We start from the raw sequence: 18,174 nt of genomic DNA on the forward strand, positions 1-18,174 counted from the left end.
GAGACTGAGGCAGGAGGATCACTTGAGGCCAGAGGTTCAAGACCAGCCTGGGCAACATAGTGAGACCCTGTCTCTGCAAATAAAAATGAGCTTGGTGTGGTGGCGCATGCCTGTAGTCCTAGCTACTTGGAAGGCTGATGTGGGCAGATTGTTTGAGCCCAGGGTTTCAAGGCTGCAGTGAGCCATGATTGTGCCACGGCACTCCAGCCTGAGTGACAGACCAAGACCCAACTCCAAGAAAACAACAACAAAAAACAATGACAAAATGATTCTATTTATGATTGTCTTTCTCTATTGGTGTCATTCACTAAAGTTGGAATTGCGTGTGACTTGGAGGGCTGATTTATGTGTCTAACACAAAGCAGTTGCTCAGTAAAGATGTGTAAACACTTTAAAAATAAGCAAATGACAACCTTTCCTGTGTGTTTCTCAAAAGAGGTTTATTTCTCTTTGTGGTATTTAAAAAAATTACCATTACTCTAGACAGTTCGTTACTTTCCATTTATTAAAAATGTATCAGGAACTTGGCCAAGTTAGCATACATTATTCAATCACAAAGCCTTAAAAGGTATGAACTCATTATTCTTTATTTTCCAGTTAAGAAAATGACCGTCGTACTGCTTCATATTCAATCCAACAGTATAGGCACAATGACTAAATACATTGTCTAAATACATGACTTTGCATTTAAAACTTGAAGTCAACTGGTAGGGCTTTTGGTACCAGAGCAGCTTGGAAGAATGGTTTGCGAGCCAACGGGAAGTCTTTACTTCAACATGCAATTCAGGGTGTGTTAGGAAGGAAAATGCAAATGAAACCTTCCAGTAAATACCAGGGCTGTTGAGAAAGTTGCTAATTATGCCCGTGTTATCTGAGTGTTTTGTATTTCACTTTGTAAGATTCTTTCCTCTAAGTCGTTATTATTTTACACCTGGCTGCCTATATTGATAGTTTGTCCCAATTATGTACTTCTAGATTGCTTATAAAATAGGTGAGGATGATTCCTCACTCATATGTTTGATAGGCTTCTGCATAAGCTTTCTATCATAGTTTCAAAGTTGGTATCTGATGTGGATGGCATTTACTGCCACCTAGAGGCAACACATGCTAATTGCAGAGAAAGTATCCTATGTTAAATGTTTGAAATGTTAAAACTCTAGAACTGAGAGTATGGCAGTGGCTATAATGATACTTAATGTGACTGACTTTTCCCCTAGTTCCTGCCTATATATGGGTGTCAATGTAACATCATGTTATACAGCCTTATTTGCAAGGTAGGGGTGGTGAAACAATGAGTTATGCTAATAATGTTACAGGGTCTAGGCAAACAGCACAGCAGAACTTTCTGTAGAGATGGAAACATTCTGTATTTGCATTACTCAGCATGGAAGCAGTAAGTACATGTCGCTCTTGAGCACTTGAAATGCAGCTAATGCAAACGAAGTTAAATATATCATTTTAATTCAGTTAAATGTATATTGTCACATGTGGTCAACTGTAGTGGACAGCACAAGTTTGTAGAATTAGAGCCTCAAAAGAGTAAGTCAATCAGCTGGTAATTTGAACTCCAGAATGCCAACTAGTCTTTTCAAATTTTTTACATTTAATTATATTTTATCTGCACAATTACCTGAACAATTATGTAGGCATATCTTCAGATTCTGAACCGCATCAGTTAAGAAATACACAGTCTCCTGCCTGTAATAATTATTACCCCCTTCTTGATGAGGTTCCCACTCCCCACCTCCCAACCCTAGCAGCTCCCAGTCCCCTTCCTTTGCTTTTTCTAGCCTATAGTGCTTTTCTCTGTCTGCCAACACTCTATTTATGGATTTATTATCTGGAATGATGCTCCCCGAGGGCAGGGATTTTTGTCTGCTTTGCCCATTGCCCAATCCCAGATTCATCATGAGCACTCAGTGGATGCTCAGAAAACACTTGTTGAATGAATGCATGCATGCATGCCTCAGCATTTTCTTCCCTTCTCAGAATCCTTAGTTTTGATCTTTTCCTGCCACTCAGGGCAAGCAAAAGCGCATTGGAACAGAGCATTGTGGTCCACTCAACCTCTTCGATTTCTTCTTGTTCTTTTAGCAGACAGATGATGCAGCACCAACGGATGGCCAGCCCCAGACACAACCTTCTGAAAACACGGAAAACAAGTCTCAGCCCAAGCGGCTGCATGTCTCCAATATCCCCTTCAGGTTCCGGGATCCGGACCTCAGACAAATGTTTGGTGTAAGTACCACCTTTCTTCTCAGCAGTGCCTGCTCTGGGGTTTCCAGAGACCTCCCTGTCTCATGTAAGTTTGGGGGTATTTACAATACTAAGGTTAGATGTTTGCACGGGGAGAAACATTTTAGAGTCTAGTTTTTGGGTATATTGTGGCTAGAATCTTTTTATGGTTTTAGCATGTATTTCTGTACATATGCTCACCATGTATCTACTTTGCCAAGTGGTTTTCTTCTAAGAAGTAACTTGAAGGCCAAATGGAAAACATTCCTAAATGACCCACTGCTGAAAGAAGCCTATTGATAGTCCTAAATCCAATGGCCCAGGACATCATACTGTAGCAAAAATACACCCCGAGTCCTCTTGGTTTTGCTTTCTTTTGCAGTTGTCAGATTATCCAGAGGGTGACTCATAGTGTATTCCTGCATTCCCTAGTCTTTCCCAGGCACTGTGCATTTAGATTTCAGATGCAGCAACAGAGAACAACTAATTCTGCATAAAGCTGATTTTAGCAAACAAAGCAAAACCACCACCACCAACACCAAATGAGCTACCAGTTTCTAAGTTCATGTTGATTCCTGAAGTCTACATTTTTCTGAAATTAGTGACAGGGATTCAGAGGCACTTACTGTGGTGCTATATGCCATGAAGGGTAGCCATGCCCAGGCACCATGGTGAAATATAGAGCAGGCCATAAGTCACCACTAGCCCAGGAGAAAATAATAGCATTGCTTTTTTTATAGATCATCTTGCCCCTGATTATTTTTTTCTCAAAGATATCTTCACTATCCACTTTGGGAAGCCATGAGTTTGCCATTTCTTTGACCTCCGTTCAACCAAAAGACAAGGCTATGACGGGGCTTGGATTTCTTTCACGTTTCTGAATGTAGCCAATTTGCCCATGACATCCCAGCAACGATAGCAGGTGCCTGTGGATTCAGTGAAAAGAATTACATCCTTAACATTTGACTTAGAGCAAAGGTGGGCTGCTCAGAGACTCCTCCTCTAGGAGTTTATAAATGGATGCAAATATCACAAAAGGAACAAGAAGATGCCCATTCTGAGTCACTCTGGTGTTGTTCTCCGTATAAAATGGAAGGCTCTGGTTCACTTCTCAAAGGCACTGTGTGTTGGGGATTAGCTTGCACCTTTTACTTCTTACACACACGATGCTTATCAAGTATGCATCTGACACAAAAGCAGAGCAGGCATCCTAATATTTAAGATACCCAGCTTTGAATGCTGACATTTAAGAGGAAAAGGTCAGCTCTTGCACTTTTATCTCTCTCATTTGGTAATAACGTTGAGTTGAGCCCCTCCAACTCCTGCAGAACAGAGATACCCTCGGGCACTTTCAGGTCAAAGATGACTTTGAAAAGTGCAGAGCATTCAAAGTGAGAGTTGAGGTTAAGTGTGTATGAGGCAGTAAGACCAGGTTTGAATGATGGGCAGTAAGAGGTGTTATATTCTCTTTGCCATGTCAGGTTAGGAAGATGTCTTGCTGTGCGGTCTGTTTTTTCTCATCAAGTGTCACTGTGATGTTGGCTTTGAATTCAGTCCCCTTAATAAGCGTCTTGATACTCTTTCATGGTGTTACTCATTGCAGCTCACCCCAAGTTTCACCCTTTAGGGGGCTTTCCCCCCATATTTTTCTTAGTTATCGTGAAAGTTACTGCAGGTTACAATGCTAAGTCACAGAGGTATTCAAAATATTCACAGGAATCAGAGAAGGGATTCTGAGTCTCTCTAGTCTTATAGAGTTAGGGTAGATGGCAAGGAGCAAGATCTTGCCAAAAAATTGTACTACCTGTCATCAAACCTTGATCCAAATCTACTAGTTTCAGAGCACTTGTTTTTGTTTATTTTTATTTTTTTTTATTTATTTTTTGAGACAGAGTCTCACTCTGTTGCCTAGGCTGGAGTACAGTGGCACAATCTCAGCTCACTGCGAGCTCCGTCTCCTGGGTTCTCTCCATTGTCCTGCCTCAGCCTCCCGAGTAGCTGAGATTACAGGTGCCCGCCACCACGCTCAGCTCGTTTAATTGTATTTTTAGTAGAGGTGGGGTTTCACCGTTTTAGCCAGGATGGTCTCGATCTCCTGACCTTGTGATCTACCCACCTCAGCCTCCCAAAGTGCTGAGATTACAGGTGTGAGCCACCGCTCCCAGCCCGGCTCTTGTTTTTAAAAAGACAAGTTCTCACTCTGTTACCCAGGCTAGAGTACAGTGGTGTGATCATGCTCACTGCAAACTCTTGGGCTCAAGGGATCCTCCCACCTCAACCTCCTAAGTAGCTGAGACTACAGACACAAGCCACCATGCTTGGCTAATTTTTAAGTTTTTTTTTTGTTTGTTTTTTGTTTTTAATGGAGATGGGGTCTCACTTCGTTGTCCAGGCTGATCACAAATTCCTGGCCTCAATCAACCCTCCCACCTTGGCCTTCCAACGTGCTGGGATTACAGCGTGAGATGTGAGGCACTGCACATATCCAGTACCCCCCTTTTTTTGTGACAAAGTCTATTTCTGTTGCCCAGACTGGAGTGAAGTGGCATGATCTCGGCTCATTGCAGTCTTTCTCCTGGGTTCAAGCGATTCTCGTTCCTCAGCTTCCTGACTAGCTGGGACTACATGCGTGTGCCACCCTTTATAGTCAAGATTTTCAAGCAACAAGATGTCAATTTGACAAGATGATAGATACACTTAATGCCTATCAATTAAGAGAATGCACCATGCATTCAGTAGCACAAACTTAACCTTGTTCATCACAAGTAGCATGTGTGTCCATTTTTTGAAACTTATTTTTTCTGAAAGATTTTTTGAAAGCTTTATTTTTTCTGTAAATTTTGTCTATAAAAGTACCAGGAACATACAGATTCACAGACCCCCTTGTAATGACTCTTAAGCCTCCATAGTTTACAACCACCATTCTAAAAAAATGCAGTTTTATACACTAAAAATCTGTTCTTTCTTGCCAAACGGTGGTGGTCACAGAGTCATTCTTGTTATAGGATACATTTAGCGGCAGGAATCACATTGTGAAGCATCTGTAAACATTCTCATTGGTTCCCCACAGTGGAGTTTAGGAAATTTAGGAGGGTTTCCTCTTTCAGGTCATAGTTACTGCAAGAAACTACAGTTTAACTCCAATTAGGTACTTCTGACATCATTTGGACATGAGACATCTTCTCTCCTTTTGGCGCTCTGTCCTCTCTTTGTCTTCCCACTTTGACAGGGGTTATAGTGAGGACAATTACAGAGATAAACAGTCACAAACATCTTTGTGCTTTCCCCTCTCTTTGTCTCGTTAAATACAGGCATGGGATTTTTTTTTTTTTTTTTTTTTTTTTGAGATGGAGTCACGCTCTGCCGCCCAGGCTGGAGTGCAGTGGCCAGATCTCGGCTCACTGCAAGCTCCACATCCTGGGTTCACGCCATTCTCCTGCCTCAGCCTCCCGAGTATCTGGGATTACAGGCGCCCGCCACCTCGCCCGGCTAGTTTTTTGTATTTTTTAGTAGAGACGGGGTTTCACCGTGTCAGCCAGGATGGTCTCGATCTCCTGACCTCATGATCCGCCCGTCTCGGCCTCCCAAAGTGCTGGGATTACAGGCTTGAGCAACCGCGCCCGGCCTCAGGCATGGGATTTTAAAGTCAAAAGCAAAACAAGACAAAAAAGCAACCTCCTTCTTCAAACTGCCTAAAACTTGGCAGTGGTCATTACGACGTCTGTAACCATTAATAATTCGACCATGCCATCTGCAACCATTGCATGCCTAATGGTTACTGCAGGTGACTCATTTTATTGTTAATTTGTATCTTCAGCACTTCTTCATGAAGATTGGGATTCTGATTACCTTTTTCATATTCTTTACTTTCTACTCAATGGAAGCATTTGTTCCCATGTTTGGCATTAAATCTTCTAGCTCATCTTATTTTATTTTTTTTCATTTGAGATGGAACATTCCTTGGGGAAGATGTTATATGGCTACAATATACAAAGCAGAAACCACAGTCTTTAAAAAATACTAGTTGAGGTCCAAGTGAATGGAGCTGTTCTGTGCAGTGGCATTGATATTGAATGGTTCATTGGAAGGGATATTAGTTTTATACGTGGCTCCTTTTTCCTGGAACTTTGTCTTCATGTTACGTATCATGCATGAACTTGCATTTTCTTTACAGATAAATGTTTGATGATCGAGAGGAATATATGGATTTCTAACAAATTAATTGCAATATATGGTGCCCTGAATAGAATGTTTAACTTAATATTTAAAATTTAAACATTCTGGGTTTGAAGTGAGAGAAGTGGATTGTGATATATCCAGACCTCTGCTACAACAGATGGATGGATGTTCTGGATGCCATCACGGAATTGTCAAACAGTTGCTCAGTGACTGCAGTTCTCAAATTTACACAACACCCTTGTTGATTCTGCAGCCTTACTTTAGGGGTCAAAATACAGACCCTCTTGGCTAGGCATGGTGGTGGCTTATACCTGTAATCCCAGGACTTTGGGAGGCCGAGGTGGAAGGACTGCTTGAGTTCGAGAATTTGAGACCAGCCTGGGCAACATAGGGAGGGAGACCCAGTTTCTACAGCAATAAAATCAAAAAACACAAGAAAACAAAATATAGGCCCTCTGGGCAGGAAAATAGTCCACTGAACGTCTCTGTATTGTCACAAAAAACAGATCACATGACTTTCAGCACATGCAAAGGAAGATTTCAAGATCACTTTTTAGTAATGAGACGGGCTTGCCTGTACTTAGGATGTTAATGCAAAGTTCCATCTACCATGATGTTATGAGGAGTGAGGCCATTATGGTGGGACAGGGCATGGTACCTTCTACTTCTGCATTCTGAACACGAAGCTGACACTGAGAAAAACTGGGATGATGCCTTTCCTTGGCCTCTATGCACAATCTTTGAACTAACCTTTATGTTTTATGCTGTATCCATTGAACATCCTTCACAGTTTTTCAGAGAAATGTTGTTTGATCTGAGAACATCTAAAAATGCTTGGTACATATTTACCCAAGTGTGTGCCTATAAACTTCTAGATCTTGTTTTGTTTTTTGACACGGAGTCTCGCTCTGTCGTCCAGGCTGGAGCGCAGTGGCACATTCTCGGTTCACTGCTACCTCCACCTCCCAGGATCAAGTGATTCTTCTGCCTCAGCCTCCCAAGTAGCTGGGATAACAGGCTCCTGCCAGCGTGCCCGGCTAATTTTTACATTTTTAGTAGAGACAGGGTTTCACCATGTTGGCCAGGCTGGTCTCAAACTCCCGACCTCATGTTCTGCCCACCTTAGCCTCCCAAAGTGCTGAGATTACAGGTGTTAGCCACCGTGCCTGGCCTGGATCCTGTTCTTGATACAGCTATTCAGACACCTTGTGTGGATTTGAGGCGTTGTTGAATGCAGCTGAACATTGCTGTTGAGCAAACAAATGCTAGTTATGTCTGCGAATGAGTTGTGTCTATTTAAATTGAAAATGTGCCAGCTGTGTTTACATCATTAGTAGCAAACTTCCCAATTAAACTGTTGATACTATAAATATAGTACACAACTGTCTTGGAAATGGGGCTTACATCAGCATTCTTCTTCGGGCTTGTTTCACTGGCTTTGAGAACCGTCAACCTAACAGCAACTGCCACAGAAGCAAACTTTGAGACCATTTGAGGGCAGCTGATGTCATTGTTTCATTTAGGGAATGACACATGCTAAGACTGCTGTTTGATTGGTTCTGTCTCAATCAGATCTTATTTTAAAGGAAATGTTTTTGGGTTGACTGCCTAGAGAATGTTCCATAGATGACAGTTGCATCGTGGTTTTGGAAGAAGTCCTTGTCAAGCTTCTCTTTCTGTAAATATATGTGCTTCTAGGCTCTTATGCCTGAAATAAATATGATAGCGTCTGTATAGACTGAATATTCTAGGGTGTTTGTATCAAAATTACTGCTTGAGGAGTTCACAAAACTGGAGGTTTCTTTACTATGAATTTCAGTTCACATTTGAACGGCAAATCCTTCATTTCCCCCATCTGAAAGTTTTCTTCTATTTCCAGTGATTTTTCTCTGCCTAAAACTAGGGCACTGAAAATGCTCTGTAAAGGAATTCTCTTGACCAAAAGATCTAAGTCCACAAATTGCAGGATGAGTTAGCTGCATGTTTGTTGGCATTTCCATTGTGTGTGCGAGCAATGTGACCCATTTCTGTATTCTCTTCTGAGTATTTTCTCCTTGGTTTCTTCCTATCCTTTGCTTCTCTGAGCAGAAGTACTAGTAGTTCTTTGTTTCACAACTAAAAATATGCACGTCTCTAATTCCCCTGGCTGGATAGTGTATGGATCCTGAGGCATGGGCACATTTCTATGGTACAGAATGACAAACTTTTGGTTACTTTTTTCCATAGTCAGAACTATTTTTATTTCAAGACTGAGCTGTCTGTATTCCAGTGGCATACACACTTGTTTCTACTGTTTCGGGGAGGGTGGATTTCTTTGTACATTCCAGAGGATAGCATCTGTATGTTCTAAATAGTTTGTTTCTTGAATGTAAGTAGGACCCTCTTGACATTCACTCTCTGCATCTCTGGATACTCTGACTGGAACACATTGGTCAGGCAAACCTCCCCTGCTTCTCGTGTGGTCTGTTTGTTCCTTTTTCATCCTGCCCCACCCCTCACCCCAGTCACTCTGTCCTCTGCTACACGGAAGTACGTGTAATGCTCTCCATTCAGGGGGGAAATGGAATACAGAACCTCTGAGGGTCATAAAGGATGCAATTAAAATCCAGAATGCAGAAGTGAATGGAATGATAGGAAAGCTCAAAACAAAACCAAAAAAAAGAGGATGGAAATATTTATGTTGCCCTGTTTAATTTTTAATCACTCAAAGGGCATTTGCTCTCATTCTGCGTGGAGATAAAATTCTCATTTTATTTTTCCCTGGGCCACGGTACATGATTTTACATCACCCTCTCTCTTGCCTGCTTATACGCAGGTTACGCTATTATACTCAAGAAATGCCCACTCTACTTCGTGTAATCTCAAAACTGAAAAACTTCCAAGGTTGGAGGAAAGGATTTCGGATGATCTGATGCCCATAGTTCTAGGGCCCATACTCTCCATTTTGAAACGTGAATCAAGAATTGCTTGATGTGCATTTCTCATTGGAAACTCCAGATTTCACCAATTTAAACAATATGTAAGACGCAGTCATTGAATTTGAAGTTCAAATAAACCACAGATATTAAGTATAAGTATGTCCCAAATATTGCGTGTGACATATCCTGGAAAATCTGAAATTTAAATTTAACCAGGTGTCTGCATTTTATTTGTCTCTATTTATAATCTGAGTCTCTGTTTCTGGACTTTACATAGAGCCTAGTCATGCTAGTTATCTAAAATCTGTTTAATAATATAGAGAATTATCTTGAGAGAATTTCAGCCCAAGCACTGATTACAACTGCTGATACCATCATGATGATGGTGCCTGGATAGTGGAGTTTGCTTTTGTATTCATAGTTTCTGTCTCATATGATAGAGCTGCTCCTGGATTTTATGTGAGCTGGGAGCCAAAACCAGTCACATCAAATTCTCACTGGACATTAATTATCAAAATCGCATTTCATCAAGGGTGTTTCTTCCATTGTTTGCTGGGATAGACCAGAAGGGTCATTGTATATACATACTAGCCACTTTTAAATCTTTGCTGCTCAGTGCCTGGGAACGCAGACATGCACACAGGAAAAAAAAAAAAAAAGAAAAAGTAAAGTAGAATTCACCTCTTAATATTTTGTACCAAGCCCTGTTGGTGTGTTCCATAATAAGGAGAAAATATGGGTGGTTTTATTTTCTCTTGTTTCAAGCCCATTAGCCATAAAACATAAAATGTATATCCTTGATATTAAGAGAAAAAATTGGCGTCGGAAGCAATTACTACTGTACCTAATAATGTCTACTGCATTTCTCTTCTTGCTTATAAGATATTTCTATTTCTTTGCAGCAATTTGGTAAAATCTTAGACGTTGAAATTATTTTTAATGAGCGAGGCTCAAAGGTAAGCAACTTAATTCACTTTAGAATTGTTTAGTTTATTTTTAAATGTTTGTTGTAAGGGGAAACAACTGCACTGTCTTAATCAGCTCATTGTGAAAATACACTTCAGCGGGAGTTCCTTTAGAGACCACCTTCCGTTTTCAAAATGGTGGGAAAGACATCGGGTTCAGTTTAAAATGTATAAGGGGAATAATTTTAAATTGCTGTTTTATATATATATATTTTTATCAAGTTTCCAGAGGAAAATTATCCATGCTTAAAAAAATAATGATGTTGCTACATTTTTGTTTTTCAGTGATAATTATGTTCTTTATATTAAAAAGTGAGTTGATAGTCTCATGAGCAGGTAAATATGTGATTATTCTGTATTAATAAAGTGCAGTTATTTTCCTGGGTTGTAGGGGAGAAAAATCTCATATACACCAACCTTTTGAATGTAATTTTATTCATTACTATGTTTACCAATCCACCTTTTGCGATTTGCCATTGCTTTGAGTTTGTTTTTTCGAGGAAACCAATTTTTAAATGGATTCCCAAGCTCTAATCAAAGTCAGGGGCTCTATGGGGAGGTTTGGGATCAGGAGAGGTTCTGTTTCAAAACAGAAATATGGGCTGGGTGCAATGGCTTATGCCTGTAATTCCAGTGCTTTGGGAGGCTGAGGTGGGTAGATCACCTGAGGTCAGGTGCTCAAGACCAGCCTGGGGAACATGGTGAAACCTCATCTCTACTAAAAATACAAAAATTAGCTGGGTGTGGTGGCAGCACCTGCAGTCCCAGCTACTTGGGAGGCTTGCACCCATGAGGTGGTGGTTGCAGTGAGCCGAGATTGCACCACTGCACCCCAACCTGGGTGACAGCGAGACCCTGTCTCAAAAACAAACAAACAAAAGAAATATGTTGGGAGAAGAAAAAAACACAAACACTTCTAAAGCCTCCTCTCTATCAGTGGTTAACCAAGGGTGGTTCCAGACCATGAACATCAGCATCACCTAGGAACTGATTAGAAATGCAAGTTCTCAGGCTCCAGCCCTGACCTGTTGAATTTGAAACTTTCAAGTTAGTGCTCAGCAACCTGTGTTTTAACCACACTTCCAGGTCTGTCCTTAAAATAGACCCATGACAAGCCTTCCCTGTGAGTGTAACAGGCAGTGGTGCTTAATAGTGTTGGGCTTTGGTTGTTGCTGCTGTTCTTCAAGTGTCCTCTTACCACCTGCACCCACAGAGCACTCAGGAACCCCATGAAAATCCCCAATTGAGGAAAACAACACATGAGACCTATCAGCAGACACAAGGGGTTAACAGGGAGAAATCATGGAGAACAAAAAAGATATGGATCTTGGTAACCAGAAAGTGAATGCTTTCAATAGCTCTGCCAGGTCTCCTAGCTGCCACTCCCCAGGCTGTTAGGAATTTTAAGTTCCCTTCTCCTTGCATCCTCAGACTATGAATGCAAATGTTGAGAGATACTGGTTTCAGCCCATTGACTCTCCTTACACTGGCAATTTGGGGCAAGTCAGCATCATGGAGGGTCACTAAGTGGTACTGGCTTTATTTGAAGTCACAGGCCACAGTGCCAGTTCTTTTGGGTATATATAACCACCTTTGCCCCCATAAAGCAAACCTTTGAATTTTTTTTTTTTTTTGGACAGTTTTCTTCCCTCCTAAGTTGATTTAGTACTAATTAGCTAGGATGAGGCTGATTGCATCAAGGAAAGAAAACCGCAGTATTTTCTCCTCCACGGCCAAAGTGATGTTGTAATCTGTCAGATGAGTGAAAACAAAAGCAAAACAGAATCCATTACACTTTGTGATTCTGCTCCTTCAGGGACCTTGTCATTTTTCCATAGCTTCAGATATTTTACAATCATTCTCGAATTTAACTATCTTCCTGCTTCTGGTATGAAGATTATTATGGGGACTATCTCTATAACTGCAAAGCAAAGTGCATTGAGAGAAAAATGTGCCCAGCCTAATCCTGTTCACTCGGGCCTTCTGTATTCTTGGCAAAATTGTAGATGACCTGAATGTTGACCAACTTTGTTCTGACTCTCAGTCTGTCTATAGCAGCACTGCCTTCAAAGATGTGTTTGATTTTTTAATATGTTTAATTTATGTTTTGTTTTGTAACTTTTGCCAGTTGAAGAAAGCTATTTAATTCCTTCTGAGAGCTGTTTTGGGACATTAGAAGAATATCATTTGCTATTTTGAAAGTACAATGGCGATACTATTTTTAAGACATCTTCCGTCATTCCCATGATTAGTCTATCTCTAGGGGCTTCACGAAAAAGACCATTTAAGTTTGCTGCATCCAGATCCTGACTTTGTGAAGCTGTCTTTTTTTGGTCTTTATTCTTTTGGTTTAGGAAACATCTAAAATAGCCTCTCTCAGTGGGTATGCGCCCTCTGAAAGAGCTTGTCTTGCAGGTGTTGGAGCTGACTGTTTAGGTACTGCTGGAATGGCACTGAGACAGTCCAGTTGGAACTGCTAAATGGGGGCAGCAGCTCACAGGGATATTTTTCATACTTGACATCATCCTTTATGGGAAAGAGCCTTATTTAGATGAGCATTTCCATTTTAATGGTTCAGAAACCTGAACCATTGCTATGACCTCATTTTCATCATTTGGTGCTGGACAGTCAGCCAGAAAATGAGTGCGCCCTTATGAGCCAGGAACTCACCTTCTTGCCTTTCATTCTCTAGAGCAGTTCTTCAGGCAGGCCACTCAGTGCTGAAGGCTGTGGGTGCTGGGTGTGTGTGTATATGTATGCGGACATAGAAACCCAATACATACTTAAGGGGTGGATGCTCATTCCAGCCCTTTAGGAAGCTGAGGTGGGAGTGTTGTCTGAAGCCAGGAGTTCAAGACCAGTCTGGACAACAGTGAGACCCCACCTCCACAAAATAATTAAAAATTAGCTGGGCATGGTGATACACACTTGTAGTGTAAGCTACTGGGGAGGTTGAGGCAGAAGGATTGCTTGATCCCAGGAGGTCAAGGCTTTAGTGAGTTATGACTGTACCACTGCACTCCAGCTTGGGTGACAGAGTGAGATCTGGTCTCAGAACAACCAACCAACCAACAAGATACATGCACAGACAGTAAGCATATTATCTTGGGAATGTATAACTCAAGTACTTAATGTACGGATGAATAGCAAGAATGCAGAAAAACCACATTTTAAAGAGATATCAGACAGAAAATGAGAATTTGTAAGCATTCAGGGGTGAATGATCCTGTAATTTATTTTTCCTTTTTAGGAGATTTGCCCAACCATCTCATTTACCTATGATATGCTCTATTTGGGAGCTACAGACAGATATAGCTACTCCCCCCTAAGTATATACTTAAGAAATCTGGCCAGGTACGGTGGCTCATGCCTATAATCCCAGCACTTTGGGAGGATGAGGTAGGCGGATCACCTGAGGTCGGGAGTTCAAGACCAGTCTGACTAACATGGAGAAACACTTTCTCAGCTAAAAATACAAAATCAGCCGGGTGTGGTGGCACGTGCTTGTAATCCCAGCTACTCGGGAGGCTGAGGCAGGAGAACTGCTTGAATCCAGGAGACAGAAGTTGTGGTGAGCCGAGATCGAGCCATTGCACTACAGCCTGGGCAAGAAGAGTGAAGTTCTGTCTCAAAGAAAAAACAGAAATCTACACTTTGATCTTTGATTCAGTAGATATCAGTAAGTGTTTGTTGCATTTCATGAGAGCCAACTATGAGTAAGGCAGAAATACTTCCTGTCTTCATGGGCTTTCCTGAGTAGCAGGAGAGACGGACTAGGAAGCTGAGTGACTGCAGTAGCCTGTGTTGTTCTATGGTGATGTGAGCGGCCGCTGAGAGTCTGAACAGGCGGACGGATATTGTGAGAAGGCTTCTGGAAAGAAGCAACATGTAAGCTGAGAGAGAGAGCGATGCATAAGAACTTCCCAGAGAGGGGAAAGAGGGATGTCTTGCATGCAGGAGGAGTTGCATGTGCAAAGGTCACTGGAATAAAAGTGAGATGAGAGGGCTTATAGTCCCATCGGAAAATGATTCTTCAGATACTCACATCAACAGCTCCCCTCTTCTAAATATGATTTCCCTGCACCAGAACCTAGAGGACTGGATTTTTTCATCTAAGATGAAAAATCCGTACATTCATCCATCCAGCGTGCTTTATTTAAGCCTTTAAGATATAAAATGGTGTATTTGCATGAATACAAAAAAGGAAGATATTGCCTAAAAATACAAAAGATGAAAAAAGAACAATAACTAGGATACAGGAGGATCAGAATGTATGATTTGCAAAAATATTTTAAAGTAAGCAAGTCACGCCAGTCTGGCAATCCTCTTAAGGCCGCCGTTATCTACCCTACTGATGGTACCTGTTCACAGCAGGGCACAGACCACCGATTTCTTTTCTTTAGTAGCATTAAAGGTAAACACTGGGAAGATGTGTCTGACTCCCCTTCTCTGTACCCCTTTCTTGCAGTCTTGATTTTTTAAGCAGTTACACATCAACATCACACTCAGCCCTATGCCCAGCAAGCCAGGCTCAGAATGTGCTTGTTTTGTTCTCCTTTTTAAGGCAGAGGTAAAAATATTCATCTTTTTAAAAACTGCAAATTGCTGTTTCCTTGAGTTAGAATCCCGACCATGAGGCAGGTCAGAAAAAAACAACCTTAGCACCTGTTCTCAAAAGTTGCCTGGCACCTGTGCTTCATAGCAAAGGTTCCCTGCTCATGGAGTGGACCAGGTGAGGGCTTTCTCGTTACATTGCAACCCCCAGGTTAGAATTTTGATAACCTGCTAACCCAGGGAGGCCGTGCCACTTCTTTTCTGGATGGGAGGTAGAATTGTCCAATGGAACAGGTAGGAAAGTCTGTTTGGCATTTTGAGGACTGTCTGGAGCAAGTTCTTTCTGCACCCAACTTTGGCAAATCTCAACTCTAAATGAGGAATACCAAGTAGCCGACAAGAGAGAAAGAAGTTTAGCAGAATATAATGAGAATAATCATAAAAAAAGAATTAATATATTCTCTTCGCTTAAAAAGTGAGAACTTGAGAATAGATCAGGCTATTTCCTTTTTAGTACGTGCCCCTTCCTTGGGATTCAAAATGTATTTCTCTTTCTGCCTTTGTCTCTCCTAAACACATGATGCTGATTTCAGGGCAGTAGGTTTGCCTTGGGTTCAGACATGAAGCATGAGAGCAAGATTCTGGAGGATAATGTTGGACAGGTGGGTGAGTGTTCAGTCTCACCTGGCTATGTTCTTCCCGGTGCTGTGGTAATAATGACTGCTAGTTCCCATCGGCAGAAATGGCACCACCTCGCCCTCCAGCTACACCAGTGGGGCTATGGATTTTCTTGTCTTGCCTAGAGAGAATATAAATCCAAAGCCCTCGTTTCTCTGATTCCTTTTGGAATCTGTGGCATGGCTATGGTTGCTAGGAAGTTAAGCCCATCAGGGAGGAAAAGAACGTCCCCAAGAAGCCTGGGACATGTGGTTTTTAGCTGTACCTCTACATGTAAGCTCCAAGTAACCGAGTCAAAATCTATAGTGAAGAATCTATAGAAATCAGCAATACAAAATTCACTTATTACAAAGAATGAAAACCTGCTCTTTTTGAGACAGGGTCTTACCCAGGCTGGAGTACAGGGGAACAGTCATAGTTCACTGCAGCCCCAACCTCCCGGGCTCAAGCAAGGAACCTTCCCACCTCAGCCTCCCAAGTAGCTGAGACAATAGGTGTAGGCTGTCACACCGGGCTTTTTTTTTTTTTTTTTTTTTTTTTTTTTGGGAGGCAGGGTCTTGCTCTGTCACCCAGGCTGGAGTGCAGGGGTGTGATCACAGCTCACCGCAGCTTCAATCTCCTGGGCTCAGGCTGGGATCACAGGGGCACACCATTACACCCAGCTGATTTTTTCTTTCTTTTTTTTCTTCTTTTTTTTTTTTTTTTTTTTTTTTGGTAGAGATGGGGTTTTGCCATGTTACTCAGCCCAGTCTCAAACTCCTGGGCTCAAGTAATCCTCCTGCCTTGGCCTCCCAAAGTGCTTGGATTACAGGTGTGAGCCACCATGCCTGGCCCAAAACCTTTTGATGGTTTTGATCACACAGTGAAATGAGAGGTCATGGAAATCAAATTGCTGAGCCACTCATTTTAAGCAAACACATTTCTGGACTCCACTCTGGGATTCTAATCCAGTAGATCCAAAGCAAGGCTCAGGAATCTCAATGTTTAATGTGCTGCCAAGTTCCTTCTGATGTGCGGCTATGTTTGATAGCTACTGGCCGAGAGTTAGAACTGTCAAATTGAGCAAAATCACCCTCAATTCTTTTTTCCCTTTGAAGAACAATCATTTCCAAACTATACAGTTAGCAACTGTATTCATGTACCCAATATGGGCATACTGCATGTAGAAGACTAAGCAAGACCCCTTCTGTTATGGAGCAAGTAATCTTAAATGAATCAGATAATTCAGGCTTATCCTAATCACAGAGCCTCACCATGGGAAAGATTATGGAAGGTAATTTGGTTCAATCCCCTAAAGAAATGTTATTTTTCTCAATACAGTTCACCCTTGAACACGGGTTTGAACTGTGCAGGTTCACTTACACGTGAATTTTTTTCTCCAACCAAAGGCAGTATTCTCAGGATGTGTGACCCGTATATACAGAGGGCAAATTTTGTTCTATACTCACGTTCCACGATATACAGAGGGCTGATTTTCTTCTATACTCACGTTCCACGGAGTGACTGTGGGACTTGAGAATCTGGGGCAAGGGTGTCTTGGAACTAATCTGTAGTGGATACTGAGGTATGGCTATCTATAGAATCCTGACAAATAATCATCTACCCTCACTGGAATACATCCACATCTCCTGTCCTCTGCGGCCGATGAGCCTATTCTGACTGTTGAAAAGTTCCCTTAGCCAGCCCATTGGACAACACCTTTTTGTTTTATTATACTTTAAGTTCCAGGGTACATGTGCACAACATGCAGATTACATAGGTATACATGTACCATGTTGGTTTGCTGCACGCATCAACTAGTCATTTACATTAGGCATTTCTCCTAATGCTCTCCCTCCCCCAGCCCCCCACCCCCTGACAGGCCCTGGTGTGTGATGTTCCCCACCCTGTGTCCAATACCTCTTTAGCCTTAAATTTGGAGGTCATTATAGAGATCTAATGTAGGATTGGAAGTTATCACCAGTTGGTTGTAACTACCATGTATTTGTAATTATTGTACATTTCTTTAGTAAAACTGGGTATTACACTGTCCCAACTAAACTTGGAGCCAACATGGATTATTTGATGCTAAAAGGAGCCCCAACGTATTGCTTGATTTCACCCAGTTTGCAGTGAACAATCAGAAAGAGCTGGAGATATTTATGTGGAAATTGTTCAAAAGGTTGGTGTATATTTCTGAACAAGATGTACAAATATTTTTAGGGGCTTTAAAAATAATGTGTCATATTTTCTGTACTTAGGAACAATGTCAGTGAAGACAAAATACGGATTTTGACAATATTGTTTAGCGGGGTTGATTTTTGAGGTTGAAATATTAAAAGCCAATGTACTTGTGGTAAATTAAACGGTATATATGTTATCTATCAGTAAAAGAGGAAGTGGCCAGAATATTATTACAAAATACATTCTATTAACAAAGTTTCTTTGCTACCCGTTGATATGAAAAGTAAATATTGACCTAATGCCAGAACTTTACAATATGGGCACACCTTTCCCTTTCTGGTTAATAAAGTAGGATGGAAGGTTGTCAGATTCAAAAGCAAGTATGCAATTTGAAGAGTGGGGAAAGTATGATCACAAATATTGAATTGTTTGTATTAATCAACTGAAGTTTATTTCTATTCATTTCATGTGACTTTTTTGTT

The 18,174-nt window shown here is 41.4% G+C and overlaps 1 protein-coding gene across 1 annotated transcript in view; it reads left to right on the plus strand.

Annotated features, from left to right (window-relative positions):
* LOC105467818 (RNA binding fox-1 homolog 1) overlaps positions 1–18,174 on the plus strand; it is a 2,482,591-nt gene that overhangs the window by 2,345,850 nt on the left and 118,567 nt on the right. Inside the window, 2 exon segments of the mRNA XM_071083652.1 lie at positions 2,095–2,238; positions 10,235–10,288. Of these exon segments, the coding sequence (XP_070939753.1) occupies positions 2,095–2,238; positions 10,235–10,288 (198 nt within the window).

Source organism: Macaca nemestrina, chromosome 18, assembly GCF_043159975.1.
Source record: "Macaca nemestrina isolate mMacNem1 chromosome 18, mMacNem.hap1, whole genome shotgun sequence".
Classification (NCBI taxonomy): domain Eukaryota; kingdom Metazoa; phylum Chordata; class Mammalia; order Primates; family Cercopithecidae; genus Macaca; species Macaca nemestrina.